The sequence below is a fragment of the Crotalus tigris genome, unplaced genomic scaffold, assembly GCF_016545835.1.
Source record: "Crotalus tigris isolate CLP2741 ecotype Arizona unplaced genomic scaffold, ASM1654583v1 scf7180000019011.417310, whole genome shotgun sequence".
In the NCBI taxonomy this organism is placed as follows: Eukaryota; Metazoa; Chordata; class Lepidosauria; order Squamata; family Viperidae; genus Crotalus; species Crotalus tigris.
Window position 1 is genome coordinate 321,518 of NW_024097325.1, and position 25,401 is coordinate 346,918.

Genomic DNA, 25,401 nt, shown 5'->3' on the forward strand with positions numbered 1-25,401 from the left:
TGTATTATGGGGTCGCGGCATTAGAAAGGTTGAGAACCACTGTTCTAAAGTGTGGCTCACTCACACTTATGGCCTGCTCAGTAGAGAAGAGGCCATGCATTTCTGCTGAAACTAGGGCTAATGGGATACTAGCAATGATGGGCTTCAATTATGTGAACAACCAGTTCTCTGTGTGGATGCCGCTTCCGGAAGTCCATTCTGAGCCTGGGCAACAAATAATTAGTTACCGGTTCTGCCGAAGTGGTGCGAACTGGCTGAATCCCACCACTGGATACCAGCTACCAGAAAGTAGTAGAAGATTCGGAATCCTTAATATCTATTGAACCAGTCCCTAGGTCTCTGCTTCCAGAAGCACAAGCCACCAGATTCAGCAGGATGAGAAACATAATTAAGCCCGTTGTAGGAACAAGGACATTAAATATTATCATTACAAAATACTATACCTAGGTTCCCCAGTTACATGCAGGACTATGATGTATTAAGGTAGAAGCCAGTATAACCTTTGTTCAGAGTGATCCAGTCCAAGGAGGCCACAGATGAGAAGATACCGGTATATCCTTTTGTGAAGGATATGGAGTTATGCCCAAGTTGGAGAAATCTCACACTTTTTTTTTTGAGTTTTGAGCAGTTTAAGTTTTGAGACATCTGAAGGACACCAGGTTAAAAGATGACTGAACTAGATCAATTAAAGTCATTAGGGATCTCTTTGTTCTTGTTTGGTTTTGCCTTTAGGGCCTCCTTTGTAGAATTTTGACCACTGCCTTATGGATATCCTTATTCCGCAGGGTGTAAATGATAGGGTTGATTAAGGGAGTGACCACAGTATAAAAGACAGCAATTAGCTTGTTATGACTGGAAGCTGACTCAGACTTTTGTTTCAGATAAATAGAGATGAGGGTGCCATAGAACAAGGTGACCACTGCCAAATGGGAGGCACACGTGGAGAAAGCCTTGTGCCAACTAGCAGTTGACCTCATCTGGAACACCATGAGCAGGATAAGTGCATAGGAGGTCAAGACAACTATAAGGGGACCAAGGATAACCAGGACTGATGTCCAAAACAGAATGATTTCTGTTACATTGGTGTCACCACATGCAAGTTTTACTACTAAGGGCAGCTCACAGAAAAAGTGGTTGATTTGGTTGGAGCCACAGAAAGTGTGCTGAAAAGTCAAAGTTATATTGATAGCTGCAATTAGGAAACAAATTGCCCAGGAAACCGTAGTTAGCATCCATCGATGCCTCTTGTCCATAGTTATAGCATAGGTCAAGGGATGACAGATGGCCAAGTCGCGGTCATAGGCCATGACAGCCAGCAGAAAGCATTCTGTGCCACCAAAGGTTGTGCTTATATACACCTGGATTGCACAACGGATAAAGGAGATGGTTCCACTACCTGACAGGAGATGAGCCAATATTTGGGGCACAGTGCTGGTGGTGTAACAGATCTCCAGGAAAGAGAAGTGACTCAGAAAGAAGTACATAGGAGTGTGGAGTTTGGAGTTGTACTGAACCAGCATGATGACTGCCAGATTCCCCAAAAGGGTAAGAGAATAAATAAGGAGGATTGTGGCAAAGAGTATCATCCGGGTTTTGTGGTGAGCAGAAAGGCCCAACAAAAGGAACTCCCTAACAGAGGTGAAATTCTCAACTTCCATTCTGATTCCTACCTACACAAAAAATACAATAAGAAGAAACAGTGACTGTGAAACAGACCTAGCAAAAGATCAGTCTTAGGTACATGAAAAGCCATTTTTGAGACCCCAAATGTACTCTCAATTCATGCAGAAGACAAAATTTCTTGAATAACAAACATTCTACTACTCCAAAGAATTTACCTGGGCACAAAAGCCAGAAAATTAATCTTAGTAAGAAATATATTACCTAAATAACAAAGCTTATTTAATTGATTCACAAATGAATCAAACTTCTCCTTTTCCACAATTAAATTTCCCTTATTAATTATAAAGTAACTTTTTTTAAATTTAGTTTGCTTCTTAATATGATGGACTCTTATGGGAAATTATTGGATGGATAGTAATATTAGAAGATAATTCTGCCATGGTTCATTCTAAGGAACTATTGAATCACTCAAAATGCACCTCAAGTTTCCTGCCTGAGCAGGGGGTTGGACTAGAAGACCTCCAAAGTCCCTTCCAACTGTGCTATTCTGTTCTGGTTTTAAATTATTGGCTTTTTGATGACACTTACATGGAGTGATGACCGACTCGGACCTTCTCGGTCATTTCCTCTTTTGTGGAGAAGCGGGTGGCTTTCTCTCTCCCGGAGAAGCCGCTGCCGGCCGCGTTTCCCCGCGTTTCGGGCGTTTATCATGCCCATAGACCTGGTGCCGACACTGCTTGGCGCCTGGGAGCCGGAGAAGCGAGCTGCAGGATGAGCGTTTGCCCCTTCTTTGTCTCCCAGTCTGGATTGGGAGGACTTGGAAGTTGGGCTGCCTTTGCTGTCGGTGGTTTGTGCGCTCACCGCGCACAGAGACCTCTGCGCGAGCGGCTGAAGGAACGAAGCGAGGGTGGAAGACAGGAGGAGAGGCCGGAGGCTTCGTTTGCAATTGTGGCCGGCACGGTTCTGTTCGCCGCGCTGATTGCTTCTGGGGGGCGGGGGGGGGCTGCCGCCGGCTTGTCACACTTCTCTTAACTCTTAGACTCTATTTACATCTGGCCGCGCGAGAGTCCCTTTGGCTGCCTCTGCAGTCCATTTTTTTTTTCTGCCTGTATTTCTCAACTTCTTTGAACTGTAGTACTTGCTACTAGCTGTAGCGGTGTCTGTTGTTGCTGCTGCGCTAGAAACTGTCGAAAGTTACATTTCAGCAACTTCTTTACCTGAAAGGCTTATTGGGACTATGGAAATTTAGAAGCGGTGGTGGTGGTTGTTAGGCCGAGGAGTGGGGGAAGAGAGAAAATAGCAGTTGAGTAACAGAGCTACTCCGGGCTATGGAGTCCCTTCTCCTTTCCCTCAGCCAGTTCTAAAGGAAAACACCTCTTCCTTACATGCCTGGGTTGTATGGGTTTTCCCACTGAGTAATAATTCTCTCTTTGGGGTGAGGGGAAGGGGCATTAGTTAAGTTGGGTGTATGGAAGGGATTCCCCCAAAGTGAGCTGCCCTCAGCCCTTCTTTAACTATCCAAAAATCCCTCAAGACTTAGTTATCTCCTCAGGCCTGGGGACTTCAGGCAGTTTTTGAAGTATTGACAGGGCTCCAGGGTAATTAACACCTAACTCTTCACCTAATATGTTTCTTTTTAATTATTTTTTAAAGTTTTTTCTTTTATAATGTAAAAGGTTTTTTTAATCATAATTGTCTATTTTTTTTACCTTCAGTTCCATGGCACCCACAATCTGAGATGGGTGACCAAATAAATATGACAAATGTATGTATGTATGCATGTATGTATGTTCTGTCACAGTGCAAATTCCATGCCTTTTCTATCTGCCTTGTCATGTTGTACATGCTTAAACAATTCCATCTCGTTGCATACATCTACTCTTTTGCATGGTGTACCTTTTAACAGTTTTTCTGGGAAATGGATGAGTTGTGCTAAATGTGCTGCCCAGAGTCGCTTGGTAGAGAGATGGGCATCATACAAATTTAATATATAAATAAATAAACAAGCAAGCTCTTGCTTAGGGGTGTGTCATAAACAATGCCTGAACTGTTGGGGGGGGGAGTCTAAAAGTGAATCTAACCAAATAGATACCTAGAATTGTGTCAACTTGTCTTTGAGAACATGAAACAAATAATTGTGTTATTCATGATTCAAAAGATAAATATTGAGGAGAAATATTCTCCCTTGTCATTAACTGCCCCACTTTAACAGAAGCTTCAAGATGAAATGAAGACAAATAATATCAACTATACTTTGGCCACCTAATGAGAAGGAAGGACTCACTGGAGAAGGGCCTAATGCTGGGAAAGATTGAGGGCAATAGAAGAAGGGGACGACAGAGAATGAGATGGCTGGATGGAGTCACTGAAGCAGTAGATGTGAACTTAAATGGACTCCAGAAGATGGTAGAGGACAGGAAGACCTGGAGGAACATTGTTCATGGGGTCGCAATGGGTCGGACACAACTTCGCAATTAACAACAACAATACAAAAAAAACCATACATACAGAAGGAGGAAGATGAACCTGCTTCTTTTCATGGGAAGAAGATTCCTAAAAAATTGCAAGAGAAAACTAAATAAACTACCAACCCCTTGTGCAAACAATAATGTTGGGATGGGCTAATGTGTCCTCCAACAGTTTTGCATCTATTAAGCAATAGTCTGATATCTAAATCAATTTCAAAATTTGGGATGCCAACTTTGATTGGAATTTTGCCCCAAATAGTGTTTTTAAGTGGAAGGGCATTCCTGTTTTTAACTCTGTTCAACAGTTCTATAGGTCTTATGTCATACTTTAAATGTAGTTGACTTTAATTGACTTTAATTTAATTTAAATTGAATTGAATTTAAATGTAATGTAATTGACATTAACAGAGAATCATTCTCAGAAGGGATAAAGTGCTTCCAAAATGGGTTTGGAACCCTTTCACTTTATGTTGACTATGATATAATCTATAAATTAATATTAAGCTATTTTTGTCTTAGCAATTGGAAGACATGAACACTATTTCTGTCCTACAAACTGAAGTAAAACTTTATGAAGTTCTTATTAGTTAAGATTCTTCTCTTGCTCTCAATCATTACAAACATCTGTATCTTTTATTACTATGCTAAGGGATGCTAAAGGTAATCTCTGCTAAGATGGCAAAAACATATTTTGTTCAAAGTTTCCCAGGGCTTTACTTTATCAATCCCTATGTAATTATTTCAACTTCACCTCTAAATCCTGGGGGATAGCTGAGCCATTAGCTCAAGTAGAATTATATTTAATGAAAGAATGTTGGAGCAGGGAAATTGGCTTACAAAGAAATGTCATTCTTAAAGGTGATGATATTTGCAGTATTGGTTATTGTGCCTTTACCACAAGTGGTGTGCAGGATTAGCAGGGCTAAATGCAGCACCAGTGACCCTCTGCCATTTCTTCACAAGCAATATCAGTCAGGAGACCTCATTGTTGTGAACATGCTCTCTCAGATCTATGTCTTCCACACAATGATAGACTTCAGCAAATGTCCCTCTAAGGAGCTCTTTGAGGATACTGTGTAAGATTTTATACAGAGAAAAAAAGTTAATTTGAACTGGGAAGTCTTTTCATATTCACGTTAGCCTTACTTGGAATGACTGACATCATCTTTTCTTTGCTGGATCTTCATCCCCCCAGTTTTTTTTTCATTTATTATATCCTTTTTATAAAATATATATTGTGCAATAATGAGCAACCAGTTCAACAGCATATTTCAGACTAGCTGCAACTGTTGATAGCTTGTTGGCTAAAGATAGCGTGCTTAGGATCTATAAATTGAGTGCTTGCTTTCATAAAGAAGGAAAGTAATATTACGGGAAAGACAGCCATAAATTTTTCCAAATCTCCAAGATGGCAATTAGAAAATCACAGCAACCTTCTACTGAGCCGTGGTGGTACAGTGGTTAGAGTGCAGTACTCCAGGTTACTTCTGACTGCTGATTGCCAGCAGTTCAGCAGTTTGATTCTCACCAGCTCAAGATTGACTCAGCCTTCCATCCCTCCGAGGTGGGTTAAATGAGGAGCCAGATTGTTGGGGGCAATAGGCTGACTGTAAACTCTTAGAGAGGGCTGTAAAGCACTGTGAAGTGGTATAAAAGTCTAAGTGCTATTGCTATTGCAAGCAAGTTTTAGATGTATATTGGCCACTATGAAGGTTTTGTGCGGAAAGCCAGCCAAATATATAGCAAGGACAGGAACTTGTAAAAAAAAAAAAAGGCTTATAATCATTTGAGAATAGTTTCTGCTTTCCAAGATATTAACTGTGTCTCAAAACCAGTTTTGGGGGCTAGTTGAGTTCTAGCTCATCAACACACACTGACAAGCTATTTTAACTTTATAAAGGGAATTTCTATCAGTGTCCCATTTTAAAAAGAGCAATAAGATTGTACATTTAATAATAATAATAGTAGTAAAGTTGGAAGGGACCTTGGAGGTCATCTAGTCCAACCCCCTGCTCGGGCAGGAAACCCTACACCATTTCGGACAAGTGGCTGTCCAGTCTCTTCTTAAAAACTTCCAGTGTTGGAGCATTTACTGCTTCTGGAGGCAAGCTGTTCCACTGATTAATTGTTCTCACTGTCAGGAAGTTTCTCCTTAGTTCTAGGTTGCTTCTCTCCTTGATTAGTTTCCACCCGTTGCTTCTTGTCCTGCCTTCAGGTGCTTTGGAAAATAGCTTAATTCCCTCTTCTTTATGGCAGCCCCTGAGATATTGGAATACTGCTATCATGTCCCCCCTTGTCCTTCTCTTCGTTAAACTAGACATACCCAATTCTAGCAACCGTTCCTTTACTTCCTAATCTACTTGAATGTCTTCTGAGTCTTTGGGACTATCCCCTACAAATACCTTCTTTATCCTGCTGCTCTTCAAATGTTCTAGACCTGAATTCCCACAATTCTGTTGACAGGTGCATCAATTTATTCATGATGTCTCTAATTGTTTAGGATCAACTAAACTGTCAGATACAGCAGCTGCCACAAGCCATCCAGTCCAGGTGGTATTCATTTTGCCACACACATACTGAAAAACAAGTGAGGAACCATGCCTCCAGTCTCCATGACTCCTTATTATGTTGGTTGCGTTTGACGCGACCTGTACAGTCATCCATGAGAATGAAAAGGGCCAGTCCTTTCATTGGTTAAGGTGAAGTTTTCATACCAGAAGTTATAAAAAGCCAATTGTTGATTATTTAATTGTGTTGACAGGGAGGAAGAACATATTGTTTCAAGTGCCAGAGTAACCTGGTTAGCCTTGGATGCTCTGCCTTGAACATGAAGGCGAAAAGCAATTTATTGTGCTAACTACAAGACAACGAAATCCATAAATTCCATGCTCAAGAGGAAGATCTGGTTGACTCCTATTTCACTTCCTAACTGTTATTTATTCATTCATTCATTCATTCATTCATTTATAAAATACAAAGAAAAATAGAAATAGGAAATTAAGGGAGGGAAAAGGAGAGGGGAGAAAAGGTGTGAGGTACAAGGGAAAAAGAAAAAAAAGACGTTGACTTCTGACTCTTTAGCACAGTACAAGATAAAAACACTCCAGCCTTGGCTTCTTGTTTTTATACATTAATATATAATTAGCCATTTCTATAACAACAAATCTATCTAATCGACAAAACCAAAGTCAAAGTTTCATTTTTTTTCCATCACAAGCACAAAATCCAGAAGTGATATCCAAATGAAAAACATACTCAAATATATTCTCCTCTTTGAATAAGATGATCAATTTAACCATTCCTGTTTTATCTTCCTTCCTGTGGGAATAGTATGTATTTTTATTTGCACCCAATAATCTTTGTAAACTATCACCATTTTTATTAACAAAGTTAACTATATACTTTCAAATTCTTCGACCTTACTGGGATAACTTCTCTTTTTTTCCCCACCCTCTTTTTTAAAAAAAAAAATTGCTAAACTTTTTAAAATACTTTTCTAGAATCAAAACATTCTAATACATCTTTTTCTTTAATTTCTTAATATATAGGCTTTGAACTTCAGTATTGAATTTAGGTCTCACTTTCCATACTAAGCTTAGAGAATATATAAGCTTCCTTTTTAGAACACAAAGTTTTCTTTAAACTAGTATATCATTTTCTTTAACTTTCTCTTAACACAAGTACTCTCAAATACATTTTTAGTAACATTACATACTTTAAAAATTACTTAAACATTTAGATAGATAGATAGATAGATAGATAGATAGATAGATAGATAGATAGATAGATAGATAGATAGATATCTTCTTTGGTGGATGTCAGTATATACATCTTCCCTCTCCTCCTCCTTTCCAGAATCATCTTCTATTCCTTTTCCTTTTTATTAACCTCATCCATAACCCATGAACAGAATAACAGTGTTGAAAGGGAACTCAGAAACTTTCCAGTCCAACCCGCTGCTCAAGCAGGAAACCCTATGCCACTAGAGAGCCTTGGTGATGCAATGGTTAAAATGCAGTATTGCAAGCTAATTCTGCATTCCCACTGCCAGGAGTTCGATCCTGACCTGTTCAAGGTTGACTCAGCCTTCCGCCCTTCCGAAGACAGTAAAATGAGGACCCAGATTGTTGGGCGCAATATGATGACTCCGTAAACCACTTAGAGAGGGCTGTAAAGCACTGTGAAACGGTATATAAGTCTAAATGCTATTGCTATAATCATAATCTGATGATTATATCCTGAAGGAAAAAGGATAAAATATGCTGAAGAAAAAAGATCTTCCTTTTTTTTTCAAATTTTCCCATGATTATGTGAAAATCATCAAGCATTTCACACAAATAGAATTTTGCATTCAGGAAATTGGTACTTAATACCAAATATGAGAAAAGGAGGAAGAAAAGTTAAGCCCAGCTATATGATGGGAAGGTATTCCTAGGGTAGAAGGAACCTCAAGAAGAATTCTTTTCAATGAAATGGTTGAAATATTCATATATTCCTAAAGTTGAAAGATGTGATGTTCATTATTGAGTGGATCTCCATGCTCAGTGAGTGAATCCCATGTCTTGCAATGGATAACTTAAAAGTGTTTTCCTGGGAAATGGATTGGTTATGTTTTATTAGTTGTTGCTCAGGTGTGAGCTGAATTTTGTAAAGGGGATGTTTACAAACTGCATATTGGATCATACTATGTTGCCCAAGAAAATGTAGAGTGTGTTTCCATTTGATATGCATGCCTTGATTGAGTTTTTTTTATATATAGGACTTCCTGAGAGTCCACATCTTAAAATAATTTACATGCAGAAAAGAAGGTGTCATGTCCTCCTTGAATTCTTTGTTGAGCAATCAAGTTTTTAGATAATAAATTACTAAAGTCTGAAATGTTTATGTGTTTTAAAAAATCTTCTTTTGCGATGATTGTCATAATTTTTTACTTTACCTTCATTTGAGCATTAAAAAATTTGCTAGTTTTTAACTGGTATTGTGCATGACATCAGTGTAATGAGCAATGTATTAAATAAAACCTTAATGAATCCCCTCTTTAATTATCAGATTAAATTAAATTCCCTCTCTGACAGCATGGAAGAAGTTGTATTCCTTTTTTTTTTTGGTCATCAGACAAATATTGCTTAAAGTTAGTAAAATATCTAAACTAGGGAAAATGCTTTCTCCCTTTAGCATTAAAAAAATTGAATTTATATAGAGGATTCCCTTAATATGAATTAGGATAAAGATTAATGAGTCAATAGAGGTATATATTATTCCCCACAGCAATGAGAAACAGAGATGGTCAAACTGATTCCAAAGAAAATAATATATTTAATCTTGCTTCTCTTTTGAAATTGCTTCCAGATTTTGTGCTCACACTGCAAAAGAAAAATGAAATCTTGCTTTTGTTTTTGTTAATTAGATAGGTTTATTGTTAGAGAAATGGCTTGTGCATACTGTTGTGTGAAAGCAAAAGTTGTCACTGTAATATTGTTATCTTCTACTGTGTTAAAGTGAGTTGGAAGTTGGTCTTTTTCATTTCTCTTCCCTCTTTCCCTCCCCCTTTTTCTAGTTTTCTATTACTTTTTTGAATTTCTCTTTGTATTTTATATTTTGACAAACCAATAAAACTATTATTATGATAGAATACTCTTTGTCAACCCAATTTTTAAAACACCCAGGTTTTTCCAGATAAATTTAGATTCAAATTCATGTTTTTGATTGATTTCTTTAAAAATCTGCAGTACAGTGAGCTAAATCATCTTCTGCTTCCCTATTTGCTATACAGCCATCATGCTATCTGAGATACCCAAATGACTATCAAGAATGGAATCTGTTTTGGAGGTGTTGAAGAAAAGGAAGTGATTCTACTCCTGTAAAATGAATCAGCATCCTTTTGAAAATCAATAATAAGTGACTTCTAATTTCTGAAATAATTACCCAGAGTGATGAATGTTGGAAGATTGTTGGGATGAAAACTATTTTCATAACCAGTATTTTTCAAAGGCAAAATCTCAGTTATGACACTTCACATTCAGTTCCAAATAATTACAATGCTATTAAGTGCTTTCATTTCAATCGAATGCATAGTGAAAAAATATATGTATTTCCCTTTTCAGGATCATGACTCCAATCTACCAGCACATCTTGGCCTTAGAATTTGCCATCACGGAGATCAATAGAAATCCCAATATTTTACCCAATCACACCCTCGGTTTACAGATCTATAATACCTACTTCATGACAAGTTGGACATATCGTGCCTCACTGGAGCTTTTCTCTACAAAGGGCCAGTTCATCCCTAACTACAACTGTGAAACACAGCACAGACCAATAGCAGTCATTGGAGGACCTACTGCTGATGTATGTTTACACATGGCTACTATCCTATCCCTCTACAAGATGCCACAGGTATGAGCTTTGATGGAGCCCAGACCAAATAGATAACTATTAATGCATTGTTTCCTTATTGTAATGGGTGTGTTTATACCATAGGAATGGATTCTTTTTGCTATAAAGAGATTTGTCTTAACAAAACTGATGACAAGAGAATTCTGCTGTAGCATACTAAAGACTAAGGTTATGGCCTTAAGCCTTTTGACCAGTGCTTTTTTTTTCTATAAAAAAAAAAAGTTCTGGAACTCACACACGTCATATAAACCGCCTTGCCTACCCTACAAGGTTCCATCCAAAAAAGGTGCCGGAACTCTGTTCTGTGCCTTCTATGAGAAAAAAAGCCCTGCTTTCGACCTTTTATTTTTTGAAAGACCCAAAGATCAACAAGTGTGCTATGTCTTCCCAAGGATTAATTCACTATTAATGCTTGACTTAAGAAAAGCAATTACTAAAAATATAGAGCATTCTGAGAACAATAAAAAGCGAATAGGTATTTTATGGGGCTATCTACTAATTCACGATTTCCAGCTCCATTTAATATTATTGAAGGAAAAGAAAGAAATGGGGGGTGAATTCAGGAAATATACTGATTGTTGTAGAAAAAAATGGCAATTGGGACAATAGAATTGGAGAAACTGGATTGATTCTAATAGGAATTTTACATCCATAGCATCTAATGTACTGTAAGAGACATTCTTCTATTGTCTGTTGCACTATAAAATTGGAATGCCAAACAGGAATTTATATCAATATCATATTTTAAATGGCTAAATAATATCATTACACACTATCTTTAAAAACACACACAAAAGAATAAGTGCTCTGTCTATTTCCTGTTATTTTTCTTTTTTGAAGTTAATATATGGTTCCTCCACTGATAGTAGTACAGAAAAAGAGGCTATTCTCTATCAACAAATGTTCCCAATTATGGACCATCAATATAAAGGAATCTTTCAATTACTGTTGCATTTCCAATGGACATGGATTGGGATATTGTCTGTAAATAATAATAGTGGTGAGAAGTTTGTACAAGATCTGGTTCCCATGTTTGCCCAGAGAGGGATCTGCTTAGATTTTATTGAAACGTTTCCCGTTATTGAATATTCAAATACCATTCTTGAATTGGTGGAAATGGAACTTCAAATGTACATGGTGGTTATGAAAAGCACAGTTAATATAGTACTAGTTCATGGTGAAATTTACGGAACTGTAGTTCTGAGACTTCTTTCTACTAATTTGAAATCTGAAGATGTATCATTATGGAGAAAGGATAAAATCTGGATGATGACCGCTGAGATGGATTTCACCTCACTTCCCTTTCTAAGGAATAGTGACCTAGTGTTCCTCCATGGTGCTCTGTCTTTTGCAATTCACTCAGAGGAGGTGTTAGGATTCCAGCAATTTGTTCAGATGAGGAACCCTATCTTGGAAAAAGAAGATACTTTTATCAAGCTCTTCTGGGAAAGTGCCTTTGAATGTTCCTTCTCCATCTCTGTTATGGAAGATGAAAATGTGATTCCCTGCACTGGAAAGGAGAAACTGTTAGCTCTTCCTACATCTGTGCTTGAAATGGATATGACTGGCCAAAGCTACAGCATCTACAATGCCATCCATGTGGTGGCACATGCTTTGCATGACTTCCATTCATCAACAGTGGAATACAGAACTAGAGGACATGAAGCCAAACTGGAACATCTGGAACAAAAGCTGTGGAAAGTAAATCTTCAAGAACAGGCCAATTACTGGCTGCTAACTACATTTGTCATCCAAATCCGAAACCTAAGTGAAATTCATTCTTCCAAGGGATTGTGTCAAAACATATAGTTTTGCTAAATGTCACCTTCTGTCTAGCTGTAATCCAAATAATGTATAAAATAAAATATCTGCATATACAATATTATAATAACTTCATATTCAATAGGACAAGGTTTTAAAACTTTTTATGCCATTTAAAACTTCTTATGCCATATAGAGAGATAGAGATAGATAGATAGATAGAGAGAGAGAGAGAGAGAGAGAGAGAGAGAGAGAGATACCTTGTCCTATTGAATATGCACACACACATACATACATTAATAGAAAGGACTACATGTGACTTGTTTTCTACTATACAAGTTCAGTTGTTGACTGTAGTTTAATCAGGGCTCCAATTTTTGTTGTAGGCATTAGAATCCTCCTGTTATTCCAGAAAAAAAGACAAATTATTTCCATGAATCTGCCCTTGGCATCCCTGAAATAAGTGTAGAAATATAATCTGCCAGGTTTTCAGAAGATCATATCTAGACACTCATTCTGATAGCCAATCTTCTCTGACTGAAAAATTTCTGATTTTGAAAGGGAAAGTAGAGATATTGTTCAGCCCCCAAACTTACATTAATTCTTCATCCAATTACATTAATTCTTCATCCAATCAGTTATTGCAATACTTTATACTTTGCAATATAAAATACATTTGCTTTCTATTTTATTCTCCTTTGATTTTTGATCCCTGAACACTCCAGTTGCTTTGTTTTCTCTTTGTGCTCGGAAGGATATACAATTTTAATTAAGGTTTCCAAGATCATTTATTATTATTGCGTTACCTGCTAATCTCTCTTAAACTTTGAAAAAATATTGTTATCTTTGAAAAGAGGTATGAAGCTTATCTCATCTCTGCTTGTCTGTCTGTCACTCTCTCTGTCTCTCTTCCCATTTAGCTTAACCAATTTATGAGACGAATCTCATTTAATAACACTGTTGGACAAAAAATTTCTTTCAACCAAAATGGAAAATTGGATACTGGCTTTGATATTGTGAATTGGATCACATTCCCAAATCTATCTTTTCTGAGAGTCAGAGTTGGAAGGATTAAACCCATGGATCCCCAAGAAGCATTGTTCACCATTGATGAAGATGATATTGTATGGCCCAGGAGATTTAACCAGGTATGTCCAGTTCAATTTTGGCTTGTAGACAAATATCTTTCTATAGTCCCTCAAGTTGTCTTAGAACAAAATCCCATAAAGAAACTAGATTCAGGTAAAAATATTTGAAATATTCCAAGATTCCTAAGTGTTCTCTGCAAATATCTGGAGACCACCTGATGAATCCTTGTATGTCTATGTAAGTTAAATCTGTGAATGGAGGTATGGGAGTACTGAAGAACTGATATTTCATATCATATTGAATGAGTCAGTTTTCCCATTCAGCAAGATTCACCCATGTTCAAAAGGAAGGATGAGCCAAAAAATTTGGATTTTGTAGAAAAATCAAAAGTAATAATGGTCTATCTAGCTTTCAAACATACCTAGCTATCTTAACCTAATTTAGCTACCTAATTATCTTATTCTTATTTAATGCTATGTAATGCTGGATGGTTGTATGGCTGAGCACTTTCTCCAACTGAAATAATCCTCTCTTGTGAATAAAGTAAGACAGAATCTTAACCACATATGAGGAAAGAAAATGAAGTCCAAGGACAGTCCTTAGCATTGTATTACAATTTAGTAGAAATTTATCAAAGACAACATTCTCTCCTTTCCTTCATAAATAGGTCCAACCTCTATCTTTGTGCAATAGCAGGTGCCATTCAGGTTCCAGTAGGCGCAAAATAGAAGGGAGGCCATTTTGTTGCTATGATTGCCTAAGATGTCCTCATGGGAAGATTTCCAAACAAGAAGGTGAGTTCTGGTATATGTTATCCTAAAAAACATACTTAAATATAATTATAAGTCACAACAACAATAAAAGCTTTACTAAATAAAAGACTTAGGAGGTGAGGGTTTGGCAGCACAAGCAAACAACAGCCAACAATTTAATAGCCAGCCACCAACACCTAAATCAACATTTAAAAATCAATATATAACAGGCACCATATAAATACCACAGTCCAAAGCACACACTCTGCTAGAGAGAATGTCCCTGAAAATGGGCTCCAACATGAGTCCAAAAGCTCAGAAGACAAAACATCTGGATCGACCCAGATTGGATCTTGCAATAAAAGATTTAAACTAATGGCCTAGATTAATGCTTCCACTTGACAGATGGATAGGAAATTGACTAGCGTTCAGTTTATGGAATGGTTTCCATAGTGATACCAAGTAGTGAGTCTTAGAGCAAAGGGATGTTCAGTTGATAAGCCTACCCATATATTTGGTTTTCACATGTTATACATCAGCTCCTTTTTTTCCAAGAAAGAATATAGCGCTCAGTTTTCAACGCAATTTGTAAATTGTTAATTTATTTTCTAGACATGGATGATTGTTCTCAATGTCCAGAAGATCAATATGCAAATGCAAACCAGGATTTGTGTCTAGTAAAGATTGCAACATTTTTGATGTATGAAGAAACTTTGGGGATCATTTTGGCCAGTTCTGCTCTTTTCTGTTCTTTGGTCACAGTTGGAGTTCTTTGGATCTTTATTAAGCATCAGGACACTCCCATAGTCAAAGCCAACAACCGGAATCTCACCTATGCTCTCCTTATTGCTCTCCTCTTGTCTTTTCTTTCTTGTTTATTATTCCTTGGAAAACCTGGCAAGATGACATGTCTCCTTCGTCAAACTGCCTTCGGTATTATCTTCTCTGTGGCCATTTCCTGTGTGTTGGCCAAAACCATAATTGTAGTTCTGGCTTTCATGGCCACTAAACCTGGTTCTAAGATAACCAAATGGGTGGGGAGAAGATTGGCCATGTCCATTGTGTTGGGCTGCAGCTTAATTCAAGGAATTATTTGCACTATATGGCTGACAACCTCTCCACCATTCCCAGATGCTGACACAAATTTATGGGTGGAAGAAATCTTTCTGCAGTGTAATGAAGGTTCAGTCTTCATGTTCTACTGTGTCTTGGGCTATATGGGCTTCCTTGCCATTATTAGCTTTACGGTGGCTTTTCTAGCGAGAAAATTGCCTGATACTTTCAATGAAGCGAAGTTTATCACCTTCAGTATGTTGCTCTTCTGCAGTGTCTGGTTGTCCTTTGTCCCAACATACCTGAGCACCAAAGGAAAATATATGATTGCGGTAGAGATCTTCTCCATTATTGCTTCTAGTGTTGGGTTACTAAGTTGTATTTTTTTCTCTAAATGCTACATCATTCTTTTGAAGCCTGCTCTAAACAACAGAGAACAGCTAAAAAGACAAACGCAAAGAAAAACGTAAAATTATTTGTCTTTTTATTTCCAATTATCTGCAGGAAAAGAGAATAATTTAATATTCCGATCCAATATCACTAACCTAGAATTATTCCCTTTCAAATCATAAGGTGTAATTCAGAATTTATAAGAAAAATAAACTATTGTCATATACATACCATGTATTTCATTTCTATTGATCAGTATTTTCTTTTTAAAAAATGATTTCAATCTATGGTATTATTCCATTATTTATTGCTTGCTAACACAATTAGAGGCAAGTATTCTAAATGTGACATTGCTAGAGCCCATACTTGGATGTCCAAAACAGGCAACCTTGGATATGGATCTATCTTAGATATGGCAGAACATATACTACCAGTCTGAATTAATCCCAATGTCAAGGTTCTGATAGACAAGTCCAAATAAGTCAGAACTCTGAGGCTTGAAATTTCCTCAAATAATATGTTTATTGGTTACATAGTATTGGCATGGTCAAAAGTGAAACCAAGTCTTAAGTTCTCTTCAAAAAGCAACAATATTACAAAGTTAAACTTCCCACCCTAGTGCTATGCAATTATCTATGTTGCTGGATAGAAGAGTTTGGTGGGCTTTCTAACTAAATGCCTCAGCCCCTATCTAACTGACAGAAATGACCTTAGTTCCCATGGGACAGTAAAATGGTTAGACTAGTAGAAATCCTCTATCCCCCTCCCAATCCTGTGGCAACTTAGAATGAAGGAAATGGTGGCAGCCAGGTTCATTGTAGAGTTGACACCCAGATTCCAAGACTCCAAAGAATCTCAACTCATGGTGTAAGACATCACATGACTCACCTCACATGTCATTTTGCCCCATTGACACCTGGAAAGGAAAGACTAGGCTTGCAGAGAAGCTCACTCAAAGTGTGAACTCTGTGACTTTTTCTCTAAAAGTCTGGGTAGCACTACACAGATCCCAACTTGGTAGAATCTGTGCTGACACATGTCCTCAAATTCACTAGACATATTTCTACTTCCTTCATTTCCTTCTCCTTCCTTCCTTTCTCAGGAAGGATGGTTGAAATTGTGACTGCAGTACATGAGGAGTACACACCTTGAAGGAATAGTGTAAGATTTTTCTAATCTCATGAATTTATACACAAAGAAAAGAAAGTTCAGAAGAAATCAGCAATATTTGCAGTACCATATATTGGAGGAAGAGGGGGAGGAGGAGGGGGAAGAGGATGGGGAGGAGGAGGAAGTTGCCTATTTTCATGGGAATAAGACTCTCAAGAAATTGCATGAAAAAATGTCTAAATGAACTACCAACTCTTGTGTAGCCAACAATGATAGCTTGAGATTCTATGTTTGTACACTACAAAAGTCTTGCATCTATTCAGCAATAATATGATACATCAATGGTTCTCAAAATTTTGGATTCACACTTTGATTGAGGATTTTTGCCCCCAAACAGAATGTGCTTAAGGGGGGAGGCATTCTTGTTTTCAAATCTGTTTCACAATTTTCTACATCTTTTGTCACACTTTCCATTTAATTCTAGGCATTCACAGAGAATCATTCTCGGCAGGGGCTGAAGCAATTCAAAAAAAATTGGGGGGGGTTAAAAGTAGCCCTTTAACTTCACTTTGGCACCTGATAAGACACTTCTGTGAATTAATTCCATTTATTTAAGTATTTAGGGAACCAAAAGACTCTTCTTGTCCTACAAATGAAGGAAAAGTTTGGGAAGTTATCATTAGAATTACGATTCTCTAATGCTCCCAGTCATTACAAACATCTGTATCTGTTGTCTCCACTCTACAGAATTCTAAAAATGATCTCTACTATCATAGTAAAAACATGTTTTCTTGTTCAAGATTTCCCAGGACTTTGCTTCTGAAAATTGGGAATTTTTCTACTGCAATTAACAATCCCTATGTAGTTATTTCAACTTCAGCTCTAAATCCATGGAGGAGGGGGGAGGTGAGTTATTAACTCAAGTTGAATTATACTTAATGAAAGACAATGTTGGTTCAGAGAAATTGAGTAAAGAAAATATGCTGTTGTCAGAGATAGTGATATTTGCAGTGTTGGTTATTATGCCTTTACCGCAAATGGTGTGCAGAATTGGCAGGGGTAAATGCAGCATCAGTGACCCTCTGCCATTTCTTTACAAGCATTATCAGTCAGGCGACTTCATTGTTGTGAACATGCTCTCTCAGATCTACGTCTTCCATGCAATGATGGACTTCAGCAAGCATCCCTCTAAGGAGCTCTTTGAGGACACTGTGTAAGAATTTATATATGGAAAGCAAGTTAACTCGAATTAGGAAGTCTTTTCATATTCATATTAGCCTCAATTCCAGTGATTGGCAGAATATTTTCTTCGCTGGATATCACTATCTTCATCCTCCCACTCTTCTTCTTTTTCCATTATTATCTTACTCTCCTTTTCCTTTTCATGAGCCCCAGCCATAATCCATGATTGCTATGTGATGATTGCATCCTGCAGGGGAAAAAACAATCTTTCTTTTATTTTTCAAATTTTCCCACAATTATTTGAAAATAATGAACCATGTTATATTAATATTTTCATTATCTTGGTAGGTCCTCATTACTAGCTATCCAGGACCATATGTTGCCTGTGGGCTGCAAGTAGGAAGTGCTTGATTTAGAGCTTCTCCAACAGTTTGCATATTCCCTTTTATGTATCACTGAGTAAGGTTCTTTATTATATTTCTGAAAGTCTCTGACATAATGAAAGAAGTTATGATCCACTTTGGGGTTATAGTAATATGCTAGAGTGCTATTGTTAATCCATTTTTTAGAACACCCGATTTATTTCAAGAGGAATCTGAATGGCCCAAAATTAGGTATTATTAATATAGTCAGCTAAGCCATCTTCTGCTTCTCTGTTTGCTATAGAGCCATCAATACTAGCTCAGCCTTTGAAATTACTATAGTGGTGCAATGGAGGTTTTGGAGGTTTTAAAGAAAATGGAGTGACTCTACTCCTCCAAAAATCATCAGTATCCTTTTGAAAAATCAACAACAAGTGACTTCATTTTCTGAAATTATTACTCAGAAGGATGACTATTGGAAGATTGTCATCAAAATCAAAATGATTGTGATGCTTTTTCCATCAAATTCACTTGTGAAAAAGTATGTTATGTGCTTCCTTTTCAACTAAGTACCTGGTGACAAAATATGTATTTCCCTTTCCAGAGTTATGACTCCAATATACCAGCACATCTTGGCCTTAGAATTTGCCATCAAGGAGATCAACAGAAATCTTCATCTTTTACCCAATCACACCCTCGGTTTTCAGATTTATAATACCTACTTCATGACAAGTTGGACCTATCGGGCCTCACTGGAGCTTTTCTCTACAAAGGGCCAGTTCATCCCTAACTACAACTGTGATACACAGCACAGACCAATAGCAGTCCTTGGAGGACCTACCACTGAAGTGTGCCTACACATGGCTACCATCCTATCCCTCTATAAGATGCCACAGGTATGAGCTTTGATGGATCCCAGACCAAATAGAAAGCCATCAATGCCTTTCTATCCTTTTTTAAAAAAAAAATTCCTTTTTCACTTTACAAAAAACAAAACACAAAATACACATTTTTTCCTTAACAGTACTATGTCCTATATCTCTTACATATATTTACAATTATTTACATTACTTCTCATACTTTTTTACTCCTCAGTTCTAACCAATTGTAACATTTGTCCCATATCTCATAAAATTCTATTGTTTCCTTGTCTTTTATTTCTAAAGTAAGTTTATACATCTGTGATCATTTATGACAGTGATTCTCAACCTTTTTTTCACCATGGACCCCCTTTAAATACCTTTTATGGGCATGGCCACAGACCACTAAGACTTAAGATTTAAATCATAATATTTCTTCAAGCCTTCATGGACCTCCTGTGATGACATCATGTACACCAAGGGGTCCATGGACCACAGGTAGAGAACCAATGGCTTATGGCATAGGAAAGAAGGGATTCTTCCTCAAATAAAAGGATTATTATTATTATTATTAAAACTAATGACTACAAGGAAATCGTGCTGTAGCGTACTAATGTCATCAGGCTTGTGGCTATAACTCTTCTGATCTTTTGTTCTTTAAATACTTTATTATCAGTGATTCATTTTCCACTAAATCAATATTTAAGACAAACAGTGATTAAAACTATAAAGAATTTTCAGAAGCATTTTCAGAAGCATTTCCATTAAAGCTACATTTAAGAGAAAATATGATAAAAATATTCAGCATTCTCAGAACTGAAAAAAGAGAAAAAGAGTTTTAAGAGGTAATGTATCAATTTACAAATGCAAGCTGTTAGGAAATTTTGGTTTGCTGACACAGCTCAACAGTTTAACAAACTCCATGTAGAATGATTTAAATTTATATGGGAAATACAACTTGAGTCAAAATATGAGATATCTTTTGAGTATAAATATCTATATTGCAGCTTAAGCAGATAAATAGTATCACTACACACTACTGTTTTTGAAAAAAAAAGTATCCTGTTATCTATTTCCCAGTATTTTTCTTTTTCTGAAGATAATGTATGGTTCCACCATCGAAGGTAGTATGAAAAAAGAGGCGGTTTTATATCAACAAATGTTCCCAAGTATGGACCATCAGTATAAGGGAATTTTTCTATTACTGCTCCATTTCAGATGGACATGGATTGGGATCTTGTCTCTGAAAAATGACAGTGGTGAGAAGTTTATACAAGATCTGGTTCCCATGCTAGCCCAGAAGGGGATCTGCTCAGACTTCATTGAAACATTTCCAATCATTGATGACTCAAGTAGCATTGCTGAGTTGGTAGAAATGGGACTTGAAATGTACATGGTGGTTATGAAAAGCACAGTTAATATAGTACTGGTTCATGGTGAAATTTATGGAATTATAGTTCTGAGACTTCTTTCCACTAATTTGAAAACTGAAGATGCATCATTATGGAGAAAGAGTAAAATCTGGGTGATGACCGCTGAGATGGATTTCACCTCACTTCCCTTTCTAAGGAATAGTGACCTAATCTTTCTCCATGGTGCTCTATCTTTTGCAATTCACACAGAGAAGGTGTCAGGATTCCAGAAATTTGTTCAGATGAAGGACCCAATCTTGGAAAAAGAAGATACTTTTATCAAGCTCTTCTGGGAAAGTGCCTTTGAATGTTCCTTCTCCATCTCTGAAGTGGAGGTAGAAAATGTGATTCCCTGTACTGGAAAGGAGAAACTGTTAGCTCTTCCTACATCTGTGTTTGAAATGGACATGACTGGCCATAGCTACAGCATCTACGATGCCATCCATGTTGCGGCATATGCTTTGCATGACTTCCATTCATCAATGCTGAAATACAGAGCTAGAGGGCATGAGGCCAAATTGGAACTTCTGGATCAAAAGTTGTGGAAGGTAAAACCTTAAGCAAACCAATTACTGGCTACTCACTGTATCTGCCACCCTGATCCTAAACCTAAATGAAATTCATTCTTCTAAAGAGAATATATTTAAGAATGTCATTTTACTCAATGCCATCTTCTTTCTAGCTCTATTTCAAATAATGTCATCATAAATTATTATATCTGCATATGTATTAGGACAGTAGCATACAATTTTTTTATTTCCTGTTAACAGTGTTCTTTATTTGGCCTTACAATTCTCGATTTTCCATGCTTTCCTGAATTTCCACATTTCAAGAATTACTAAGTATAGAGATTATATTCACCAGACTCACCAGAAGCAGTCTCTATCTTAAAAGGGGGGAATGGATCTTATCAACTTGGGCTTCCATCCATCCATCCATCCATCCCTATCTATCTATCTATCTATCTATCTATCTATCTATCTATCTATCTATCTATCTATCTATCCTTGTCTTGGCTTCTTCTCTGATGTAGCTCAACAAATTTATGAAGGGGGTCTCATTCAATAATAGTGCTGAACAAAAGGTTTCTTTCAACCAAAATGGAGAATTGGAAACTGGATTTGATATTATGAATTGGATCACATTTTCCAATCTATCTTTTCTGAGAGTCACAGTTGGAAGGATGGACCCCAAGGACTCCCAAGAATCATTGTTCACCATTAATGAGGATGATATTGTATGGCCAGAGAGGTTTAACCAGGTATGGCCAGTTTCATGTTTGCTTTTAGACAAATGTCTTTCGGTCAGTCCTCAAATTGTCTTAGAACAAAATCCTACACAAAAATTAGAATATTTCAAGTATTCCAAGATTCCTAAATTTTCTCCAGACAAATCTCTGGACCACCTAGTGAACCCTTGATTGTCTCCTAAATTAGATGTGTGACTAGAGGACTGAGGTATTTAAGAGTTAATGTTTCTTATCATATTTACATAAAAGTATATGTTTCCCCATTGATACCAAGAGCTGCAAAAGAAAGAATGTGCCAAGGCTGTAGCACACATTTTGGATTTTGTAAAAATACAGAAAATGTCTACATTCTGACCTTATGATCATTATTTAATGTTAGGTAGTGCTGAATGGTTACACAGCGAGCACTTTCTCCAGTAGAAATAAACCTGCTCTCATGTGAATAAACTAAAACAGAAACTAACCATTTATAAAGGCACAGAAACAAAGCATTATGGAAATCCAGTACTGTATTACCATTAAAAAAATTGTCAAAGCAAACTATTTTCTTCTTTCCTTCTTGAACAGGTCCAACCTTTATCTCTGTGCAATAGCAAGTGCCATTCAGGTTATACTAGAAGAAAGATAGAAGGGAAGCCATTTTGTTGCTATGATTGTCTCCGATGTCCACATGGGAAGATTTCCAACCAAATAGGTGAGTTCTTGCATTTGGTATCCCAGAAAATATACAGTATCTAAATAAAACTGTGGTTCAAAAGAACAATGAAAAGTTTAGACTAATATTCTGGAATAATGGTTCCACCTGACAAATTGATGGAGTAAAACATGGAAAATAACCAGCAGTCAATTTATGGAATGGATTTCTGACAGTGATATCAAGTAGTGTGTTTTGGAGCAAAGAGGTTTTCCAGTATAACTTTATTGAAAATCCACTAGTGTAACAAGAAAACTTGTTTGTTTGGTTTTTTTTTTTGTCAACATGTATGGCTTAGTTTTGATTCTTTCCATGCAATTTGTAAGTTGCTAATTTATTTTCTAGATATGGATGATTGTTTTCCATGTCCAAAAGCTCAGTATGCAAATGTGAACCAGGATTTGTGCCTTTCAAAGATTGCAACATTTTTAATGTACGAAGAAATTCTGGGGATCATTTTGGTCAGTTCTGCTGTTTTCTTTTCTTTGGTCACATCTGGAATTCTTTGGATCTTTATTAAGCATCAGGATACTCCCATAGTCAAAGCCAACAACCGGAATCTCACCTATGCTCTCCTTATTGCTCTCCTCTTGTCTTTTCTTTCTAGTTTATTATTCCTTGGAAAACCTGATAAGGTGACATGTCTCCTTCGTCAAACTACTTTTGGTATCATCTTCTCTGTGGCCATTTCTTGTGTATTGGCCAAAACTGTCATTGTGATTTTGGCATTCATGGCCACTAAGCCTGGGTCTAAGATGATCAGATGGGTGGGGAGAAGAGTAGCAGTGTCTATCCTTTTGTGCTGCACCTTGCTTCAAGGATTTATTTGCACTATATGGCTGACAATCTCTCCCCCATTCCCAGATGCTGACACAAGTTCAGGGTCAGAAGAAATCTTTCTGGAGTGTAATGAAGGATCAGTCTACATGTTCTACTGTGTCTTAGGCTACATGGGTTTCCTTGCCATTATTAGTTTTACAGTGGCATTCCTGGCAAGGAAATTGCCTGATGCTTTCAATGAAGCCAAGTTCATTACCTTTAGTATGTTGGTCTTCTGCAGTGTCTGGTTGTCCTTTGTTCCAACATACCTGAGCACCAAAGGAAAATACATGGTTGCTGTGGAGATCTTCTCCATTATAGCTTCCAGTGTTGGATTACTAGTTTGCATTTTTTTCCCTAAGTGCTACATTATTGTCCTGAAGCCTTCTCTCAACAACAAAGAACAGCTAAGAAGACAAACCCACATAAAACCATAAAAAAGTATATGTCTCATTATTTTAGATTGTTTGTAGAAAAACAGAATCATTTAATGTTCAAATTCAATACCACTTATCTAGAATAATTGTTTCAGATCTTCAGATTTAATTCTCACTTGATAGATAAAATAAAATATTTTCATTTACATACCATCTATTTCATTTGTCTTGACTAGTTATTTAAAAAAAATTGGAATTTATGCTGCTACGGTTACTCCTCAACTTACAACCACAATTGAGCCCAAAATTTATGTTACTAAGTGAAACATTTGTTAATTGAATTTTGCCCCATTTTACGACCTCTCTCACCACAGTTGTTAAGTGAATCACTACAGTTTTTAAGTTAGTAACATGGTTGTTAAGTGAATCTGTTTTACCCATTGACTTTGCTTGTCAGAAGATTGCAGAAACTGATCACATGACCCTGGGACACTGCAACCATTATAAATATGAGTCAATTGCAAAGCCTCTGAATCATGTGGCCATAGGAATTCTGCAAAGGTTGTAAGTGTGAAATATGGTCATAAGTCACTTATTTCAGCACCATTATAACTACTATATATAATATAGTTAATGTTTATAAATAACAAACTTCCTTTATTTCTTATATATTTTATTATAACTGTGATGCTGTGGTGTTAGATATGCCTGCTATAGAGGATAAGCACAGAAAAGAAATTTACCAATACATTATAAGAGAACAGGCAGAAATGCATTCAGAGATTTCCAATTCAGTTCTGAAAATATGGAATACAGACTTCCATAAACTTTCTACATGATCAGTGGCTAGGTCCTTCCTTGAAAAGTAAGACAAAATATATATGTATTTGAATCCATTTTTAAAGGTTCTGGGTTTTTTTTTTACATTTCCACCATGCATAAAATGTTCCTCCATGTTGTTTACATATGTATTTGAAGTTCCTTTATACATTCTATTTTTCAGACATCATACCATCTAAATTATTTTTCAGACTTCATATGCCAACAATACAGAGTGTGTTTAGGTGGAGGGCATTCCTGTTTTCAACTCTGTTTAACGATTCTTTAGATCTTTTGACAAATATTCCATGTGATTGGAGGCATTCAAAGAGAATTATTCTCAAAAAGGAGTGAAGGGCTTCCAAAATGGGTTTTGAAATACAAGAAGCCCTTTGACTTTTGGCCCATGATATAAACCTCCTGTGAATTAATATTAAGCTCTATTTATGTTAACACTAGAGAGACATAAATAATATAATAGAATAACAGAGTTGGAAGGGATCTTGGAGGTCTTCTAGTCCAACCCCCTGCTTAGGCAGGAGACCCTATACTATTTTAGACAAATGGTTGTCCAGTCTCTTCTTAAAATCTTCCAGTGTTGGAACATTCACAACTTCTAGAGAAAAGTTGTTCCACTGATTAATTATTCTAAATGTCAGGAAATTTCTTCTTAGTTCTAGGTTGCTTCTCTCCTTGATTAGTTTCCATCCATTGCTTCTTGTCCTGCCCTCAGAACAAGACTCTCTTCCTGTCCTTCTACAGATGCAGGAAAAGTTGATGAAGTTATAATTAGAGTTAGGATTCTGCTCTTACTCTCAGTAACTGCAATTCTTACTCTCAGTAACTGCAAACATCTAAGTCTCTTGTCACCACACTGCAGAATTCTAAAAGAGATCTCCATTGAGACATCAAAACATGCTTTCTTGTTCAAAGTTTCCCCGGATTTTGCTTCTGACATTGTTTATTTTTCTACTGCAATTATCAA

The 25,401-nt window shown here is 36.8% G+C and overlaps 3 protein-coding genes across 3 annotated transcripts; 2 read left to right on the forward strand and 1 right to left on the reverse strand.

The window, feature by feature from the left end:
* Positions 1 to 728: 728 nt before the first annotated feature.
* Positions 729 to 1,796, reverse strand: LOC120314843 (olfactory receptor 1020-like). Its single transcript, XM_039358348.1, has one exon. The coding sequence runs from the start codon at positions 1,656 to 1,658 to the stop codon at positions 729 to 731; it is 930 nt and encodes a 309-aa protein (XP_039214282.1). The 5' UTR covers positions 1,659 to 1,796.
* A 3,291-nt stretch (positions 1,797 to 5,087) lies between these two features.
* On the forward strand, positions 5,088 to 15,612 carry LOC120314844 (vomeronasal type-2 receptor 26-like). The gene is made up of 5 exons (XM_039358349.1): positions 5,088 to 5,167; positions 10,196 to 10,487; positions 13,169 to 13,396; positions 14,005 to 14,131; positions 14,702 to 15,612. The coding sequence occupies exons 1-5, from the start codon at positions 5,088 to 5,090 to the stop codon at positions 15,610 to 15,612; spliced, it is 1,638 nt and encodes a 545-aa protein (XP_039214283.1).
* Positions 15,613 to 17,679: 2,067 nt separating this feature from the next.
* On the forward strand, positions 17,680 to 23,657 carry LOC120314845 (vomeronasal type-2 receptor 26-like). Its single transcript, XM_039358350.1, has 5 exons — positions 17,680 to 17,855; positions 18,791 to 19,082; positions 20,146 to 21,006; positions 22,275 to 22,401; positions 22,747 to 23,657. The coding sequence occupies exons 1-5, from the start codon at positions 17,680 to 17,682 to the stop codon at positions 23,655 to 23,657; spliced, it is 2,367 nt and encodes a 788-aa protein (XP_039214284.1).
* Positions 23,658 to 25,401: the final 1,744 nt, after the last annotated feature.

What these genes read in the sequence shown, in the direction of transcription:
- LOC120314845 (XM_039358350.1), top strand. Translation starts at nt 17,680, where the DNA reads ATGGTGTGCAGAATTGGCAGGGGTAAATGCAGCATCAGTGACCCTCTG. An exon ending in GAGCTCTTTGAGGACACTGT is followed by an intron (nt 17,856 to 18,790) that starts GTAAGAATTTAT and finishes TTCCCTTTCCAG; the next exon opens with AGTTATGACTCCAATATACC. An exon ending in CCCTCTATAAGATGCCACAG is followed by an intron (nt 19,083 to 20,145) that starts GTATGAGCTTTG and finishes CTTTTTCTGAAG; the next exon opens with ATAATGTATGGTTCCACCAT.
- LOC120314844 (XM_039358349.1), top strand. Translation starts at nt 5,088, where the DNA reads ATGCTCTCTCAGATCTATGTCTTCCACACAATGATAGACTTCAGCAAA. An exon ending in CCCTCTACAAGATGCCACAG is followed by an intron (nt 10,488 to 13,168) that starts GTATGAGCTTTG and finishes CTTCCCATTTAG; the next exon opens with CTTAACCAATTTATGAGACG. An exon ending in GGCCCAGGAGATTTAACCAG is followed by an intron (nt 13,397 to 14,004) that starts GTATGTCCAGTT and finishes CTTCATAAATAG; the next exon opens with GTCCAACCTCTATCTTTGTG.
- LOC120314843 (XM_039358348.1), bottom strand. Translation starts at nt 1,658, where the DNA reads ATGGAAGTTGAGAATTTCACCTCTGTTAGGGAGTTCCTTTTGTTGGGC.